The sequence below is a fragment of the Delphinapterus leucas genome, chromosome 12, assembly GCF_059928025.1.
Source record: "Delphinapterus leucas isolate spDelLeu-1000000601 "Yukka" chromosome 12, BTC_Dleu_Yukka2, whole genome shotgun sequence".
In the NCBI taxonomy this organism is placed as follows: domain Eukaryota; kingdom Metazoa; phylum Chordata; class Mammalia; order Artiodactyla; family Monodontidae; genus Delphinapterus; species Delphinapterus leucas.
Window position 1 is genome coordinate 46,754,720 of NC_143140.1, and position 16,354 is coordinate 46,771,073.

At 40.0% G+C, this 16,354-nt stretch overlaps 2 protein-coding genes across 6 annotated transcripts in view; one reads left to right on the forward strand and one right to left on the reverse strand.

Moving 5' to 3' along the window:
- The window catches only part of SESN1 (sestrin 1), a 105,930-nt gene extending 94,219 nt beyond the window's left edge, over positions 1-11,711 (reverse strand). The window contains exon 1 of one of the 3 annotated variants that reach the window (XM_022553975.3): positions 10,544-11,708. In XM_022553975.3, coding sequence (XP_022409683.1) covers positions 10,544-10,822 — 279 coding nt within the window. In that variant the 5' untranslated portion in view covers positions 10,823-11,708. Of the gene's footprint in view, positions 1-10,543 lie in introns of all 3 variants that reach the window. The other 2 variants (XM_022553983.3, XM_089921929.1) reach the window with 2 other exon arrangements.
- Positions 11,712-11,868: 157 nt separating this feature from the next.
- The window catches only part of CEP57L1 (centrosomal protein 57 like 1), a 61,420-nt gene continuing 56,934 nt past the window's right edge, over positions 11,869-16,354 (forward strand). Inside the window, exon 1 of one of the 3 annotated variants that reach the window (XM_022554001.3) lies at positions 11,869-12,072. The gene's annotated coding sequence lies outside the window, so the exon portion shown is untranslated. Of the gene's footprint in view, positions 12,073-12,094; positions 12,293-16,354 lie in introns of those variants that run through there. The other 2 variants (XR_002642011.3, XM_030760295.2) reach the window with 2 other exon arrangements.

A 16,354-nucleotide genomic window follows, 5' to 3' on the forward strand; every position in this document is an offset into this window, starting at 1 on the left:
CTTTTGGGCCATGTAATCTTTGCTTAGTTACTTTGTTCTTAAAATCATATCAAGCAGTCTAGGCCAGGCCAGTTATCCGGCCAGAGTGAAAGGACTGTTTTGGGGACTTTCTGCTTAATATGTCAAGCTCCCACTGCGGGAAGCAGAGTAGGAACACTGATAGTGCAGCTTTAATCTCCTCAGCAGACCATCAAGGCAGGCAGTCTCTGCAGCAAATTTGCCTGAAGTATCAGACATGAATCGACTAGGCACAGAGGGTTCAGCTGCTTACTGACAGCACTGGCATATAAGTCATCATTTGCTTTTCTACATTTTTTACCCCTGAAGATACATTGGAGAGTCAGATGTTCCTAAATGGTACAATAGACGAGCATTGTATCAGGGGAGGAATCCGGTTCCCAGAGTGCTAAAACAATGTTTATAAAACCCTTACTTTGGTTCCTAGAGGTGCTATTTCCTCTAGGATGCTATTCCCTAGGGCCAAGGGACCTGGAAAGTAGGTGAAAACTTTCCCAGTTGCCCAGAGACTTGGGGTACCCTAAAGGGCATATGGTGCCAGAGGGCTCAACTTCCCATCTCCTCTCCCCCAACTGCACTGTGAGGGCAGAACAGAATACTAATAGTTAATATTCACTGAGTGCTGAGTTACAGTAAACATTGCACATGTTACCTCATTTAATCCTCACAACTCTGTGAGGGAACTGAGGCTTAAGCAGATTATATAACTTGCCCAAGGTCACAAAGCTTGGCAGAGTAGGACTTAGAGCCAGATCTCACTAACTCTAAAGCCCATGGTTTAAGCATGCTTCTTTATTGCTGTCCAGGTATTAAAGCACAGGCCTTGGCAATGGACCTCTCCATGTACACTTGACCCCTGGATGACACATGCACCTGTTTGCCTGCAACCCCTCCCTACTGGTGCCATGTTGACATACTAGAATGGTGCTGAACTCCAAGGAGGGGATGGATGCTACAGATCTGCCATCACCAACGGAGCAAAATTCTGAGTAAGTCCACCACTTACCCTGAGGCAGTGGTTGGTTAGAAGCATCCTTTGGTAAAGTTGGACATAGCATTAATATGTTAATATATTAAAATTTACTGTACAAAAGGCAATTAGGGGTGTAAATACATGTGGATACAAAGAGTGGGATATATGAAAGTCAATTATAAGTCAATACATAAAAATCCTAAACTCTAAACAGAAAAATCCTAAAGTAATGCCAGTTTGGAGTTTGACTCATTAGCTAAAAGACCTAGATCAAGTTCATCATCATCTTCTTTATTATCACCAATATTCATCACCATCTTCACCAATATTTACTGAGCACTTACTGTGTATCAGGCCCACTTCTACATACTTTACTGTTCACTTAATTCTCAAAACTACCCTGTGAGAGTGGTATTATTATCCTCATATTACAATAAGTAAACAGTCTCAAAAAGTTTATTCGTAATTAACTTTGTACAGTATATCAAAGTTTACAAAATGCTTTACCAATATGATCTCCTTTAATTTTTATAATCACATCACAAGGCAGATATTAAAATTATGTCAATTCACAGATGAGGAAACAGACTACAGAGGTTAATTTATTCATGGCTGGTAAAGAAAATCCAAGATCTTTAAACCCTTCTGAAGCAATATCTCTAGTCAATGTGAGACTCTGTATATTTAAAATAGATGGTTAGAAAGAAAAAAAAAAATCAAGAAAAAGCAAAAGCTTCTTTTGTTTTTAAAGTAGAATAATGATTAAAATTAAGAGAGGCTTACAGCCTTTTCTTTGATATGCCAAAAGATAGATAAGCACAGCGCTTGGCATATAGTAGGTACACAGTAAATACCTCATGAATGAAATGAGAAGAAATATTCAGTGCGTTCAGTGGTAAAATCTATACTGCCTCAATAAAATTTCAATTATTTCTTATGTTCAGAATCTCTGTCATCAAGAAAACTGAATATAGATTAATATTTTATAATTTAAGACTGCCAATGTATACATTACTTGTTAGATGAAAAAATAGACACACCTTAATTTGGTGAGGTGTAATCACTATCAATGACCTTGAGAGATCTTATTTTGTGAGAAAACCCGTCTCCCTATCATTTAAATCACTTTTTACTTTTGAAAAGCTTCTCTAAATATGTCCTTCAGTACCACTGATCATATCATTCTACCACTATTTTGCAAGGCTTGGCCTTTATCACATGATCGGAAGAATTTCTTACTGTGTTTAGGCTATGAATAGCATTTGAAAAATTACTCAGTTATAATTATAGACAGCTAACACCTGCCAACTTGCTAGAAAATGAAATCATGTCAAGTTTAAAGACGACTGTGCAATGCTTGTCAAACAGTGAAGTGTGAAAACAGTAAATGCTCATTTTTAGTGGGGTAAACTAAGATTCTAATTAGACTTTACTGAATATTACACATAGAATTGACAAATTATCCTAGCTATTTAAGAAAGCATATGTATATGTATGTATGTGCATATTTTATATATATATAAAATACATATGTATATGTCAATTTAAACAATTTTTAAGTTAAAATATTAATACTATTCATTTAATGAATATGTATATATGAAAGTTGATTTGGGTAATATAACTAACAAAACTCACACCATGAATTTTATTTTCCTTTAGTATGGTTTAAAAGCTTAGGAAGTTGTTTGAAGGTAATTTTACAATATAAATAATATTTTAAAAATCTATGAAGACCTTTCCCTTTTAAAATTAAAAAGTCGGATTTAAAGAAAGCATAAAACTAAAAGTATTTCATTTTTCTAAAGTAATTCCATATTTCATTGCAATCTTATTAGATTTTTCTATAAGTAATTATAGAAAAGAGATAAGAACATGAGAAGACATGATTCTTGTGTTGCCAAATTTCACAAGTCTTTTTCATATAAACTGAAACATGTCACAAATGGTGACAGTCTACTAGCAGTATACAGGCTTTCAACAATAAAAACACCTATTGTGAAAGTCCAATAAATGGTCCTAACAGCTATCCTACAAAAACTCCCTAAGTATTTTCAGTGAAAAAGCATTTTTTTAAAAAACAAGCATCTTTTTTTTCTTTGAGCAATATTTTTTAACACCTTTATTGGAGTATAATTGCTTTATAATGTTGTGTTAGTTTCTGCTGTATAACAAAGTGAATCAGCTATATGTATACATATATCCCCATATCTCCTCCCTCTTGCATCTCCCTCCCACCCTCCCTATCCCACCACTCTAGGTAGTCACAAAGCATGAAGCTGATCTCCCTGTGCTATGTGGCTGCTTCCCACTAGCTATCTATTTTACATTTGGTAGTGTATATATGTCCATGCCACTCTCTCACTTCGTCCCAGCTTACCCTTCCCCCTCCCTGTGTCCTCAAGTCCATTCTCTATGTCTGCGTCTTTATTCCTGTCCTGCCCCTAGGTTCTTCAGAAACTTTTTTTTTTATTCCATATGTGTTTAGCATACGATATTTGTTTTTCTCTTTCTGACTTACTTCATTCTGTATGACAGACTCTAGGTCCATCCACCTCACTACAAATAACTCAATTTCAGAAAAAACAAGCATGTTTTAAAAGACTGTTTTTCTATATACAAATGTCATGGTAAATGTATCTTTATTGACATTAGTTTAACTTGGTGTAGTAACCAACAGGAAAAAAAGCAAAGCATAAAATAATGTTCCCATAGTGTGACTTAAACTTCCAGTCTACCCATTGCCCCTAGTAATACCATCATCAAATATTCTGAAGAACCCTCAGATGCCCCTGAGTTTACTGTGCTAGTGTAATTGAAGTAGTAGTTCATGTCATCAAGGTCAATTAAGGTCTTTCTCTCTTAATGTAATAAATGTGATCTACAAAAGCTGGGTCAAAGTAAATCCTATTTTCTACTGACTTCAATTAAAAAGTAAATATTTGGGGCTTCCCTGGTGGCGCAGTGGTTGAGAGTCCGCCTGCTGATGCAGGGGACACAGGTTCGTGCCCCGGTCTGGGAAGATCCCACAAGCCGCGGAGGGGCTGGGCCTGTGCGCCATGGCCGCTGAGCGGCTGGGCCCGTGCGCCACGGCCGCTGAGCCTGGGCGTCTGGAGCCTGTGCTCCGCAACGGGAGAGGCCACAACAGTGAGAGGCCCGCGTACCGCAAAAAAAAAAAAAAAGTAAATATTTTATCATGGTGTGAAAAAAACAGACTGATTTGAGAAACTGTGACAAAGAAGAGATTATAACTGGTGGCGAGGCTTGCTTGGTGCTGATATACATCCAGCATAACTTTCATCCTTTTATGCAATTTAAGTACTGCCTTCCCTCCACCAGCATCTCCCCTGTCCTTCCACAAATTCTAAAATTTCCCCGTGCCTCTGGTTCCTCCAGTACATGCTAATTTGCTACTCATAAACACTGTTTTTAGATATGAAATTATTTATGATTAAGACATAACACCAAATAGGGCCCCATTGTTTCAAAGTTCTAAGTGATTAATAATCCTTCATCAAACCGAAGATTCTACAGCTACTTTCTGTCACATCAAAGTTTCAACAAATCCTTAAGTTGGCTGTTTAAGTTATTATCTACTCAATTGGTTAAAAGATATCCTGCAAATTTCTAATGGCTTACAAAAGGAAAATAAATATAAACCTAAAACAAAGAGAAGAGCACATCTATTTCCAAATTCTTTTACTCCAAGAATGATCTGTATAGCACTTTAAGGGCACACAGTATTAAAGACAAGAAAATAATTCTAATTAAGCTAAACTATTGTTTCAGGGAGTCCTCCTGACATAAACAACCCATGACCTTAAATTGAAGTCTAATAGGCAAGTGTTTAACATCCCATTTCCCTACAAAACACTACATCTCATTTATAAACAAAAACAATGTTAGAAAAATATTTTAAAAATTGATCATTCTGGTTTTTTATTTGTTTGTTTCCATGCTAAAGACCATTTGGGGCACTGTAACAGGAATAAAATATTTGAAATCTGAAAACTTAAAAAAAAAGAGTATCCGTGTTAGTTTCAATCTTTCTTAAAAGTCAGAACAAAGGAAGAGGACACTGAGGGTAGATAGTGTAGGTATGATTCATCCTGTAAGCCAGTGAGTAGAAAGAACATAGGCTTTTTACTTTGTTTTCAAACCATTTAGAAAAAAAAAAAAGTTAAAGATTTGCCTTCAACTTCTTTACATTCTTCTTCCAAAGAAGCCCAGACAACCTGAGGGTAAACAGTATTCTCCTCTGAGCTCAAAAGCAAAGAAAGAAAGTGGTCAAAGATAGGAATAAGAGGAAGCACTGAGGAGAGAAGCAAGCCAGGTGGCTTTCTGAGGGAAAGGGACTGAGTTCTCAGTGTATCAATAAAATAAGGAAGGCCAAAAAACAGTGGATATGGAAGAGAGAAGCTCAGTGTAAACACTGAAAGAGGACTTTCATATTTGCTGTGATACCTAAGAGTCAGCAGTGAATGTTTGAGATGGACTACCTTAAATTTTTGGCTTTGACTAGACACGGCAGTAAAATAGAAATAAAAACAAAACAATCATCTTAAAAGGCCAAATCTGCTTCTAGAATGTTCCGAATCTGTTATATTTTATAGCATCATTATAAATTAGTTACATTTCCAATCTAATAGAATCTAAATTATAACTAGACCAAAGCAATATATTACCTAGTTAGATATCAGTTTTATTGGCAGCCTCTGACTAAACCTGTCTTCTGTCCCTCTTCTTCCTCACCAACAGAAACCTTTGTTCACATGATGGGGGCTCTTCTGGCTCTTAGGGGCTGAATGTGGATTAATCCAAACCAAAAACAGAAATGCCCAATTTCTTTGCCAGTTACTGGCTTAGTAAAGGGCATGTGACACTGGTCAATAGAAACTGAGAAGAAGTCTGCTGGAAGGTTTCTGGGGAAAGCTTTTCTTCCCTAATAGAGGCATGGGAAAAAACTCTTTTCCTCTTATCTGCAAATGGTCAATGACTACACATGGTGCCTGGAGAACAAATAGATAAAAGGCAAAAAGGTAACATAGTTCAGCTAATGAATCAATCTTTCAGGCTTGAAATAGCCTAACTTCCAGACTCATTATGCGAACAATAGGAGGTTTACTAACCTCTTATTGTTAAACCTACAAACTATATATTACCCAATGGATACCAACTGGATACTCCAACTGCAACTCTACAACTATAAATATGCACCACACCCAACAACTAAAGTTTCATTTCTCCCTGGGGGGTAACAATCACTTCACTAAATGAAAGTCTCCTCCATCCCACTTAAGATAAATACTTCTTACTTGGTCTAAGTTTTCTACCGTAAGCCAAGTTACTTTCAGATAGTGTTAATTGCTGACAGGCATATAAGAAAATTTGTTTTCCTTTGTCATGGTATAGAAATGAAAAGGATCAAATGACTTTTGGAAAAGTACTTGGCTATTTTGGATACTCCTCATAATGTTTTGATGAATATACACATACTCACATTTTCCCCCTTAATTACATGTATCATAAAGACAATAGCTCACCAGTGGACTATAATAGTATATTGGGCCACTCCATTCATTTGCTTAGGGAATCAAGCATATCCAAAAGGTATTATGGGTGTAAACAAACAAACAAACAGCACAACTAAAACCTCCTATGAGAACAGAAGACCTTCCTCTAAAACAGGGAACAAATCTAATTGATCTTCCAGTCCTGACTATAGTGCCTGGCACAGAATAGTTCTCAAAAATGTGTTGAACAGATTTAAGTATGCTGACTTGAAATCAATAAATTGAGAACAGGAATACAAACAGAGAATGCTATCTCTCAATGTGCCAATTTTTTACATGTTTAGCCATTCTGAGTTGAATCCATCCTACCACCACCCTACCATATCTCCTTGACCATACTCCTCTGAGCTGACCTATAGCAATTAAGGGCCCCTTCAGGAACAGCTGCAAGAATTGCAAATGCAGTTCAGCTTTTGCTGCTTACTAGTGAATAACAGAAGGCATTACAGAGCACTACATTATTTTGTTTCCCTTGTGAGGCTGGTGCTAGAGTGTGAGAAGTGAGGCTGCAGCGTTAAGTGGACGCCAGATGATGCTGGACATTAAGTAACATACTTAAGTTTAGATTCTATCCTAAAGGATTTTAGGGAGGAGAGAAACATGGTCAGCTTTTTATTTTAGATAAATAGCTCTGCAATTACGTGGAGGATGGATATAAAGGTGGTTGAGAAAAGTGAGAGATAACAATGTCAGCAGTAGAACAGTGGTGGCAGGGGCAGAAATCCCTTTAAGAGCTATTTCTAATCAGATTTATCATAGGCAACTTAATCTCAACATGTCCAAAACAGAACTCACCATTCCCCTCAAGTGACCCTCTACCACTCTTTTGTCTCCCGAAATGACTTAATTATTCACCAAGGAGTTCAAGGTAGAAACTTTAGAGCCATCCTTGATTTTACTTTCCTCATCTCCTATATCCAATTAAATACTATACCCCATAGGTTCTAACTCCTAGCTATCTCCCAAATCTATTCACCTTTTTCCACTTTGCCCACTACATCTTACTCCACCATTTTTGCTTTGGACTAGTGAACAACCTCCTAACTGTTGTACATTCACTCTCGACCCCTGAAATCCATTCTTCAAATTGCTTCCAAAGTGATGCTTCTAATACACCATGTATCATGTCACCATCTTGCTCAACACCCCTCAGTGGCTTCCCATTGTTCCTAGGATAAAGCCTACAACTCCTAACATGGCCCACAAGATCCTCTGTTCTCTGGCTCCTGCCTAAAAACAGAATTCCTAACTTTATGGGTGTTTCTTATGTGCTAGGCACTGTGCTATGCTTTATAAGCATTATTTCATTTTATTCTCATTGTGAGGCAGGAACTATTAGCATCACCCTCATTCTGCAGGTGAGAAAACTGAGTCAAGGAGAGATTATGTAACTTACCTAAGGCTGTAGAGTTCAGGTCTGACTCCAGAGCATGTACTTAAACTTTCACACTCTCCTCACACTGTATGCTCCAACCACACTGCATTACTTTCCACTCCTAAATTCACCTGCTCTCTCTTACCATGAGGCCTTCACACACACTATTCCCTATACATGGAATGTCCCTCTCACAAATCTCATTTTTGCCTGGATAATATCTATTCATTTCTGCTTAAATGCCATCTCTTCAGGGAAGTCTTCCTTTACTATCTAAAATTATATTGTTTATTTGTTTATGGTCTGTCTCCCTTCAGTAGAATGTCAAAATTGTTACCACTGATTCTCAGTTCTTAGAATGGCATTCATCAGGGGTTCAATTAACATTTGTTGAATGAAGGCATGAATGAATGATGTAGGGATGAAAACTCCCTAATCTAGTAACTTCATCTATTCAGACTAAGAAACAGTATTTATTTAGTAGCTTCCAGGTCCCAGTCAACACTCTTGAGAACTTACAGCTGAGCCTGCGCGTCCGGAGCCTGTGCTCCGGGAGAGGAGCTCTGTCTCTCACACAGGCTCTGGGAGAGACAGACACATAAACATGTGATTATAGCCCAATATAAGTAAAGTGCCTGTTAGAATTGTAGCTGGAATAATGTGCATAGATGCAGAGATGAGAAAGAAGGCATAAATTGATGGGAAATCTTCACAGTAGAGATTCTTGAATCCTTTTGCAGGATGAATGAGTCTTGAAATACATATCACACAGTCCATGTATTTCTTTTATGAAAGGGGAGAGCAGCATCCATTACATATGGGGCACTTTACATCTCAGTTATCATAATTTATATTATTTATTATAGTAATACACCTCTGTATTATTATTACCATTTTATAGATGTGGAAATCCAAGCTTAAGAGAGGTCAAGTAACTTAACTCGTTCAAGGGTATGCAGTATATTAATAAAGGAGGAGAACCTGAGCCCAGGTCTGACACCAGTACCACTTTACTTACCATTATGTTAGTCCTTTGACCCTGTACTCCCCAGAACCTAATTACTTGTTTTCAATCTAACTCTTAACAAAACTGGTTATCTCGTTTCCCATTCTAATATAAAAAAAGTAGCAAAATAAAAGATTCAGGAAGAGACTGAAGTGAAGTATACCAACAGTAAGGTAAGGAACAGAAAGACTATAAAAATTGAACACACAAATTCAAACAAAATGTATCATACAGTCCTACATATACATTCCACCCTCAGCTGTACAAGAGTATGTGCTTGATGTGCATAATGATGACCCCATTATGAAAAAAACGGTTGTTGTAGTCACTACACTAAGAGATAGAGAAATAACTTTTGATGCTCAAAGAGGTAAACTTCAAGTACTAGAATAATTCCTCTCTAGTAACTCTGGATAAATATAAATTGTAACTATTGTTTCCACAGCGTTTGTGAGAAGAAATATCCAGAGATCTTAGAGTCTTCATTTTATACACATTATTTTTCTGTTGCTTTAAACTGAATTCAAACCAGAATAGAAAAACTGTTCATCTTAGCTGACATATATACCCAAGTAAATTATAAATTTAAAAAACTTCTCATACTGTGACTTTGAACACATGTGGATTGAGTAATTTAGACTGATAAGCTTAAAGACCATTTCTGACAATTCTTAATATCTAAAAATCTTTCCCTTAAAAAAACCTTCTAATAAATCTAATAAAACAAGATAAATTGAATATGTACAAACAGGAGGAAAACTATAACATCCTTTATCCTTTGCACTCACAACTTAAATAGGTATGTATGTGAAAAAAAAGAATCAAACAACTTAGGCAAACACAGAGAAAGCTAGTTAAGTAACTGACCATAACAGTCTACCATTCACTCAACCTGAATCCAATTCTTCAATCTGCAGATGTCAGCTCCTTTATAACATGGGCTTTTATTATTTTATATAATTCTTTCAGGAAAAAAAGGTTGCATTTAGGGAACAGATTCTCGGGCTTTTTGCTTTGTTTTTAAGAACAAGAGGAAATTGTTTCACCAGTTATCTCGAACAAGCTGACTAGGAAATATTTCTTTATCATTTTAGAGGGTTTTAAACGTGAAACTTTCCACAGAGAACACTGTAGCAATGTGAAAAGCATACTGGCTACACTTCCCAACAACACATAAAAATGAATATAAAGAAAAGTAAGTATTTATCTGTAATTAACTGTAATTTTCACATATTTTGCCCAGGATGAATGCATTTCTTTTTAAATTTTTTTTATACAGCAGGTTTTTATTAGTTATCTATTTTATACATATTAGTGTATATATGTCAATCCCAATCTCCCAATGGAGGAATGATGCATTTCTGCTAATACTCTCTAGAAAGACAATACTTGTTTAGTTGTATTTGAAAATTACTTTTACTTTAGTTCACCTTGTCCAATTTTAACCCCAAATTCAATGTTTTACAAAACAGTCTAAATTTAAGATGTTGAGTGGTTCAAATTATAACAACCTATTTGAAGCAAATACAAAGTGAATATCTGCAAGTAAAACTTCACATTACTAGATAAACAGTTGTACTTATAATGCTATTTCTTACCTGGACGCTCTTCAGAATAAACTCACTTTTCTCTCTTACATCTTTAAAGGGACACCTCTTAGAAAGCATAAGCAGATGAGCAAGAAGCTTATTCAATCCATCCAAAGAAACAGCATTTGAAAGGCCGTCTGCTGGACGATAAGGTGTCTCTTTCACCAAACGAAGACACTCGGTTTTTCTCACAATGATCTGCCTAATGTTTTCCAGTGCTGTCTCTCTAGTAGTTGAATCTCTACTGCACAGTCCATCCCATCTCACTTCATTCTCTCCTTCAGCCATGACAATTGGAGTTTTTTCTTTGCTGTCTTCAGTTACCTTTCAGCATGTCCCCCAAAGCACTTTGCATTTTTTAAAACGAGAAATGTAAGAATAAAATCAGAGAACTCGAATCGTCATGAAAACATACGTCTGGGTGACATTTGGAGGCAGAAGTGTCTTCGATCTACAAGATAGAGCTCGCCCTCTCCTTCTGCCCGGAGGGGCAGTCTTCTGGTCAGAGACTGAGAAAAAAAGTTGGAAAGTTGAAACCTTACAGCGCTGGCTTTGCTGGACAGGCAGTGTCGGGAAAGTGTTCTCCTCCGTCTCTCGGCGTCAGCGGATATCCTCACGTTGTGGAGCTGTCAAACCCGTACTCTGCCCAAAAAGGCTGGTAACAGCTGAACGCTCACCAGCCATTCGGTGTTTTTTGTCTGTGCAGCCACGGTGTTCTCGGGAGCGTTCCCATCCCGCCCCTCCTCCGGCACCAGTCCCCGCCTTCCGCAGCTCCTCCCTCCCGGCGAGGCGCTGGCTGGGAAGGCTTGCCGAACCCTGGCTTGCTGGCCCCGGCGGCCAGAGACCCTGGCGCTCCCGGGGGGTCGGCAGCCTCGTGCAGCCGCTGTCTCGGTGGTGGCGTTGGGGGAAAGCGTCTCCGGCCTGCCGGTTCCGGACTCCCCGGGCAGATGCCGTTTCTTTTCCAATCCTTGCGTCCTCGCCCACCGCCCGCCAGGCCAGACAGGCACAGGGCGGCCCCGCAATCCCCGAGCGCGGAGCTGGGCAGCGAAGCTGGTGGAGCGGCTGGGCCCACGGCGCAGAGCCCGCCCCTTCGCCCAGCCCCATCGGTGGGGCTCGGCCCAGAGGGCGGGAGCGGGGAGGGAAGATGGGGTCCTCACCCCCCAGCCCCTCCCCTTTCTCCGCCCGGCACAAATGAGGAGCCGCCCCCGCCCCTGCGCCCTGTTCCCCGCCCAAGCAGACGCGACCCGCGGAGGCAAAGCCATTGGAAAAAACCCCGCCCTCCCACGGGCTACCTCCAGACCCCAAGTCCGCGCGCGGCCGCCAACCGCTGCCGGCCGTTACGCTTGCGTGACGGCGGGCAGCGCGCATGCGCCTGAAAAGGCAGTTAAGCTGCGCCGGGGGGCGTTTTAGGTGCTCTGAGGTTTGGATTCTTTGGCCTGAACAAGGGGAAAGGAAAATAAGGGACAGCTGAAGTACACAAGCACGGCAGAGAGTGTAGCACAGACGTACACCTGGAAGTTCTTGAATCTAAATTTAAGGTCAGCCTAAAAATAGAAACGGTCTCTTTATTACGCTAAACCCAGGCTTAAGAAGGCAGGGCGTACTCGCATTGACTTCTGGGAAGTATAGTTTTGGTGCCCCCGGCGCGTTCTGTTTGCGAAAGAAACTACCGCCCCCGTGAGCCACTGCGACGTAGCCTGTGGCGGCCTGCGAGCCAACGGTTAGCGTTGACGGAGATTGACGGAGAGCGTCGGTTTGGTGAGCACTGTGGGCTTGGTTGCCACTTTTCCTTTGACAGGATTTTTCCTTCCTTCATTTCCTCTGGGATTTTAGAAACCAAGCCATCTAGGGCTGTATCCTTAGTCCAGGGACTTCTGTTAGTAATCTGCGTGGGAAGGACTAGTCCGGGTGCCCAATCCCGAGGGCGCGTTAAGGCGAGAATTTGGGAATGGTTGCTATCCTGAGGGTCGGAGGGTGCAGCATAAGGCCAGGCAAGGAGGATGCTGTGGAACCGGGTGCTCCGCGCTGCTGCCTCTGCTTCTGCTCTCTCAAGTGGGCTCGCGCGGCATGGATTAGGTACCCCTATGCAATTTCACCTTTGTTTGCCATTGCACAGGGGTGTGGTTTATTTGCTCAGTCAAATGTCACCGCAAGCCAGGCTTTCAAAGAGAGTTGTCAAATCCCTTTTGTATGAGACTAAAGGAGAAAGAATCCCCGGTATTCCTAAATATGAATTTTTGCAGGCTTTAAGGATACAATATGAAAAAAGACATATAAAAATCTCCAAAATTTAGTATTTTTAAAGATTCAATCAGTTGTTTACAAATTACTGTTTGATTTTAAAAAGTCATTCCTCTTGAGGAAAGTCGACGTTTGAAGTGTTGTCAATGGACTGAAAACCAAATTAGATTTTAATCCTTCACGTTGCAGAATAGATGGGTTTCTTAAAACTTAGCCTTGTTAGGTACTAAGTATACAACAGTGGAAAAGACTGTTATCTAGTTAAACTAATGGTTAAACATACTACACAGTACACACATTAAACATATAGTACTATATCATTGGGATGGCTATCATCCCAATGGGGTGAGCCCAGCTATCACTGGGCTTCCCAAGCCCAGTCTTGGGAAGTCAGGAAAATCTTAATCTCAGGGAAAGAGGGCCAAAAGAATAGCATATGGTGAGGCCCTGAGTGAGAGAGAGAAGATAATTTCAGGAAACTGCAATAAGCCAAAATCATACATATTTTGAGAGGGATAGCTTTTTGTGTATTGATGTACTTTGAAGCAGCAAAGAGAAAGGTACTGTGAATTTTCCAGATAGTTTCTGAAAGTCATCTATCCTTGAACAGATTTATAGTTCTGATGAATTGGTTTAATTTGGAAAGCCTTTGACAGTCTAATGTTACTGGTTTAAATCAGAATTTTAAAAAATGAGAACTTCTTATGAGTATGATTTCAAAAACCAAAAAAGCCATTCCTTTTTTTTTTCTTTTTGAGGGGCTCATCCTCCTTTGTCCAGCCCACAAAGGGTAGGGTAGTTTCCTTTTTTTTTTTTTTTTTCTTGTGGTACACGAGCCTCTCACTGTTGTGGCCTCTCCCGTTGTGGAGCACAGGCCCCGGACACGCAGGCTCAGCGGCCATGGCTTACGGGCCCAGCCGCTCCACGGCATATGGGATCTTCCCGGACCGGGTCACGAACCCGTGTCCCCTGCATCGGCAGGCGGACTCTCAACCACTGCGCCACCAGGGAAGCCCATAGGGTAGCTTCTTAAGTCCAAGTCTCCTTTTTGCTGTGTAATTGAATATGATCGCATTCATAGCCATGGTTTTGCCACCACCTATGACTCTTAAATGTATAGCTCCATCTAGCTTCACCTTTCAGCTTTCTTATATACATCTTCTTGATATTTCTTGGATATCTCAAAAGTACCTCAAATTCAACATGCCTAAAACCAAATGCATGGTTTTCACCTGTGAATCTGATTGTTTTCCAGTGTTCCCTACTTCACTTTAAGGCACTACCATCCACTTATGATGAAAATTTGAAATCTATGCATTATTATTATTTTTTAAATAAATTTATTATTTTTGGCTGCGTTGGGTCTTCGTCGCTGCGTGTGGGCTTTCTCTAGTTTCAGCGAGCGGGGGCTACTCTTTGTCGCGGTGCGCGGGCTTCTCATTGCAGTGGTTTCTCTTATTGTGGAGCACGGGCTCTAGGCGCGCGGGCTTCAGTAGTTGTGGTGCACGGGCTTAGTTGCTCTGCGGCATGTGGGATCTTCCCAGACCAGGGCTCGAACCCGTGTCTTTCTTAATGTCCTTCATACCTCTGTATCCAAATTATTATTAAGCCTTATCAATTTTATCTCCCAAATATCCCTCAAATCCATCCTTTTCCGTGCATCTACATAAGCACAGTCTTTTCTAAACTGCCATAATCTCTTGCCAAGACGATTGCAATAGTGATTATTCACTCTGGCCTTTCTCCATTAGTTCTCCAAACAGTAGCCAGAATAACTGTTTCAAAATTCAGATTTCTCTTTAAACCATTTAGTGATGTCCTGCCTTAATCTTAAAGGCAAAATTTCTTTATAAAGCCTAATGTCATTTTGTCCCTTTCCACCTTTCCAGCCTCACTTAGTCTACCAGTCTCCACCTATCTGTGCTTCAGCCATACAGATCTTTCTTCAGTCACTGGTTCTCATATTCCTTTTTATCCATTTGTTCACTCAACAAATATCTGTTGAGTGGCTACTATATAACAGGACATTGAGGTTACACTACTGAGCACAATGTACAAAAGTCCCTACTCTCATAATCTTACATTCTACTAAGGAGGGATAGACAATAAATATTGACATGTATAGTAAATGAAGACAAATGCAGTGGAGAAAAATAAGAACCAACTCAGAAGGGGGATGGAGAGTGCCAGGTTTTGGGAGGCAAGGTTCACTTTTAAATAAGGTGGTCAGAGAAGACCTAATCAAGAAGGGGACATTTGAGGGGATCAGAAGTAGGAGGAGGAGTAAGTCATGCAGATGCCTGGAGGAGGAACGTTTCTGTGAAGAGAACAGCCAGTGCAAAGGCCTGCGGGTCCTCACATTTGACAAATAGCAGTGTGGCAGGAGAGGAGAATAACATGAGATCACAGAGGATGGAGGTCATGTAGGTGATTGAAAGAACTTTGACTTTTTTGATTGAGATAGGAAGCCATTGGAAGGTTTTGAGCAGATGGGTTGCATGATCTGACTTTTTAAATTGATTACTTCTTTTAAATTGTGTTGATCATGGACCATGGAGAAGCAAGCATAGAAGCAGAGACACTAAATAGGAAGGTAAGGTAATAGTCCAGGTGAAAGATGGTAGTGGTAGTGGGCCAGGGTGATAGCAGTGGAGGCAGTGGGAAGAGGCCAGAGTCTGGATATATTATGAAAGATAGCCAACAGGTTTGCTGACAGATTGGATATAAGGTGTGAGAGTAAAAGAGTCAAAGATGATTACAAGTTTTTAGCTTGAGCAACTAGGAGGGAATTACCATTCAGTGTCATGGGAAAGTCTCCAGATTTGTATGTTGGGGTAGCAGGGTAAATCAGGAGTTTAGTTTGGCCGTGTTACGTTTGAGATGCCTCTAAGACATTACAGTAGAGGTGTGGAGCAGGCAGTTCAATAAATGAGTCCAGAGATGAGGGTAAAGATCTGCCTATAGATATAATTTTAAGCTTCATAGTAGTGTTTTGATAGTAGATAAACACCGAGAATAGCTGGTATCACAAAAAGAGGCACTCCATGGAGTTTGGGTCGATTTGGATTTATCTGCAACTATGCAGGATTTGCCAGTGAACTGAGAGAAAAACCTAGAGTGTGGCATCCTAGAAGGCAAGTGAAAGTGGTTGAGGAGGAAGGAATGCTAAGTTATGTTAAATGCTGCTCTAGGTCAAGTGAGATGAGGATAGCTGATCACTGCATACAGTTATGTGGAGCTCATTGAGGATCTTGAGAGCAGTTTCAGTGCGGTAAAGGGTAGAAAAGCCAGAAGAGTGTTTTATTTGAGAGAGTAGAAGAGCTAGAGACAGTGAGTATGGTACTGTTTTCTTTATCCAGACTGTTCTAGCCTAGTCTTTGACTCCTGTTCCTGTAGATCTTAGCTGAAATATCACTTTCTGAGAGTTTCCCTGATCTGATTAAATGCCCCTATTGCATACTCTTATTGTGCTGTATACTTTACTTGCTAATAAGTTACAGATGTAGTTTTACGATTGTCAGTGTGATAATTTGACTTAAGTGTGTCTGCTTCTAAAGCTTAAGCAGGCCAGACCAGCAG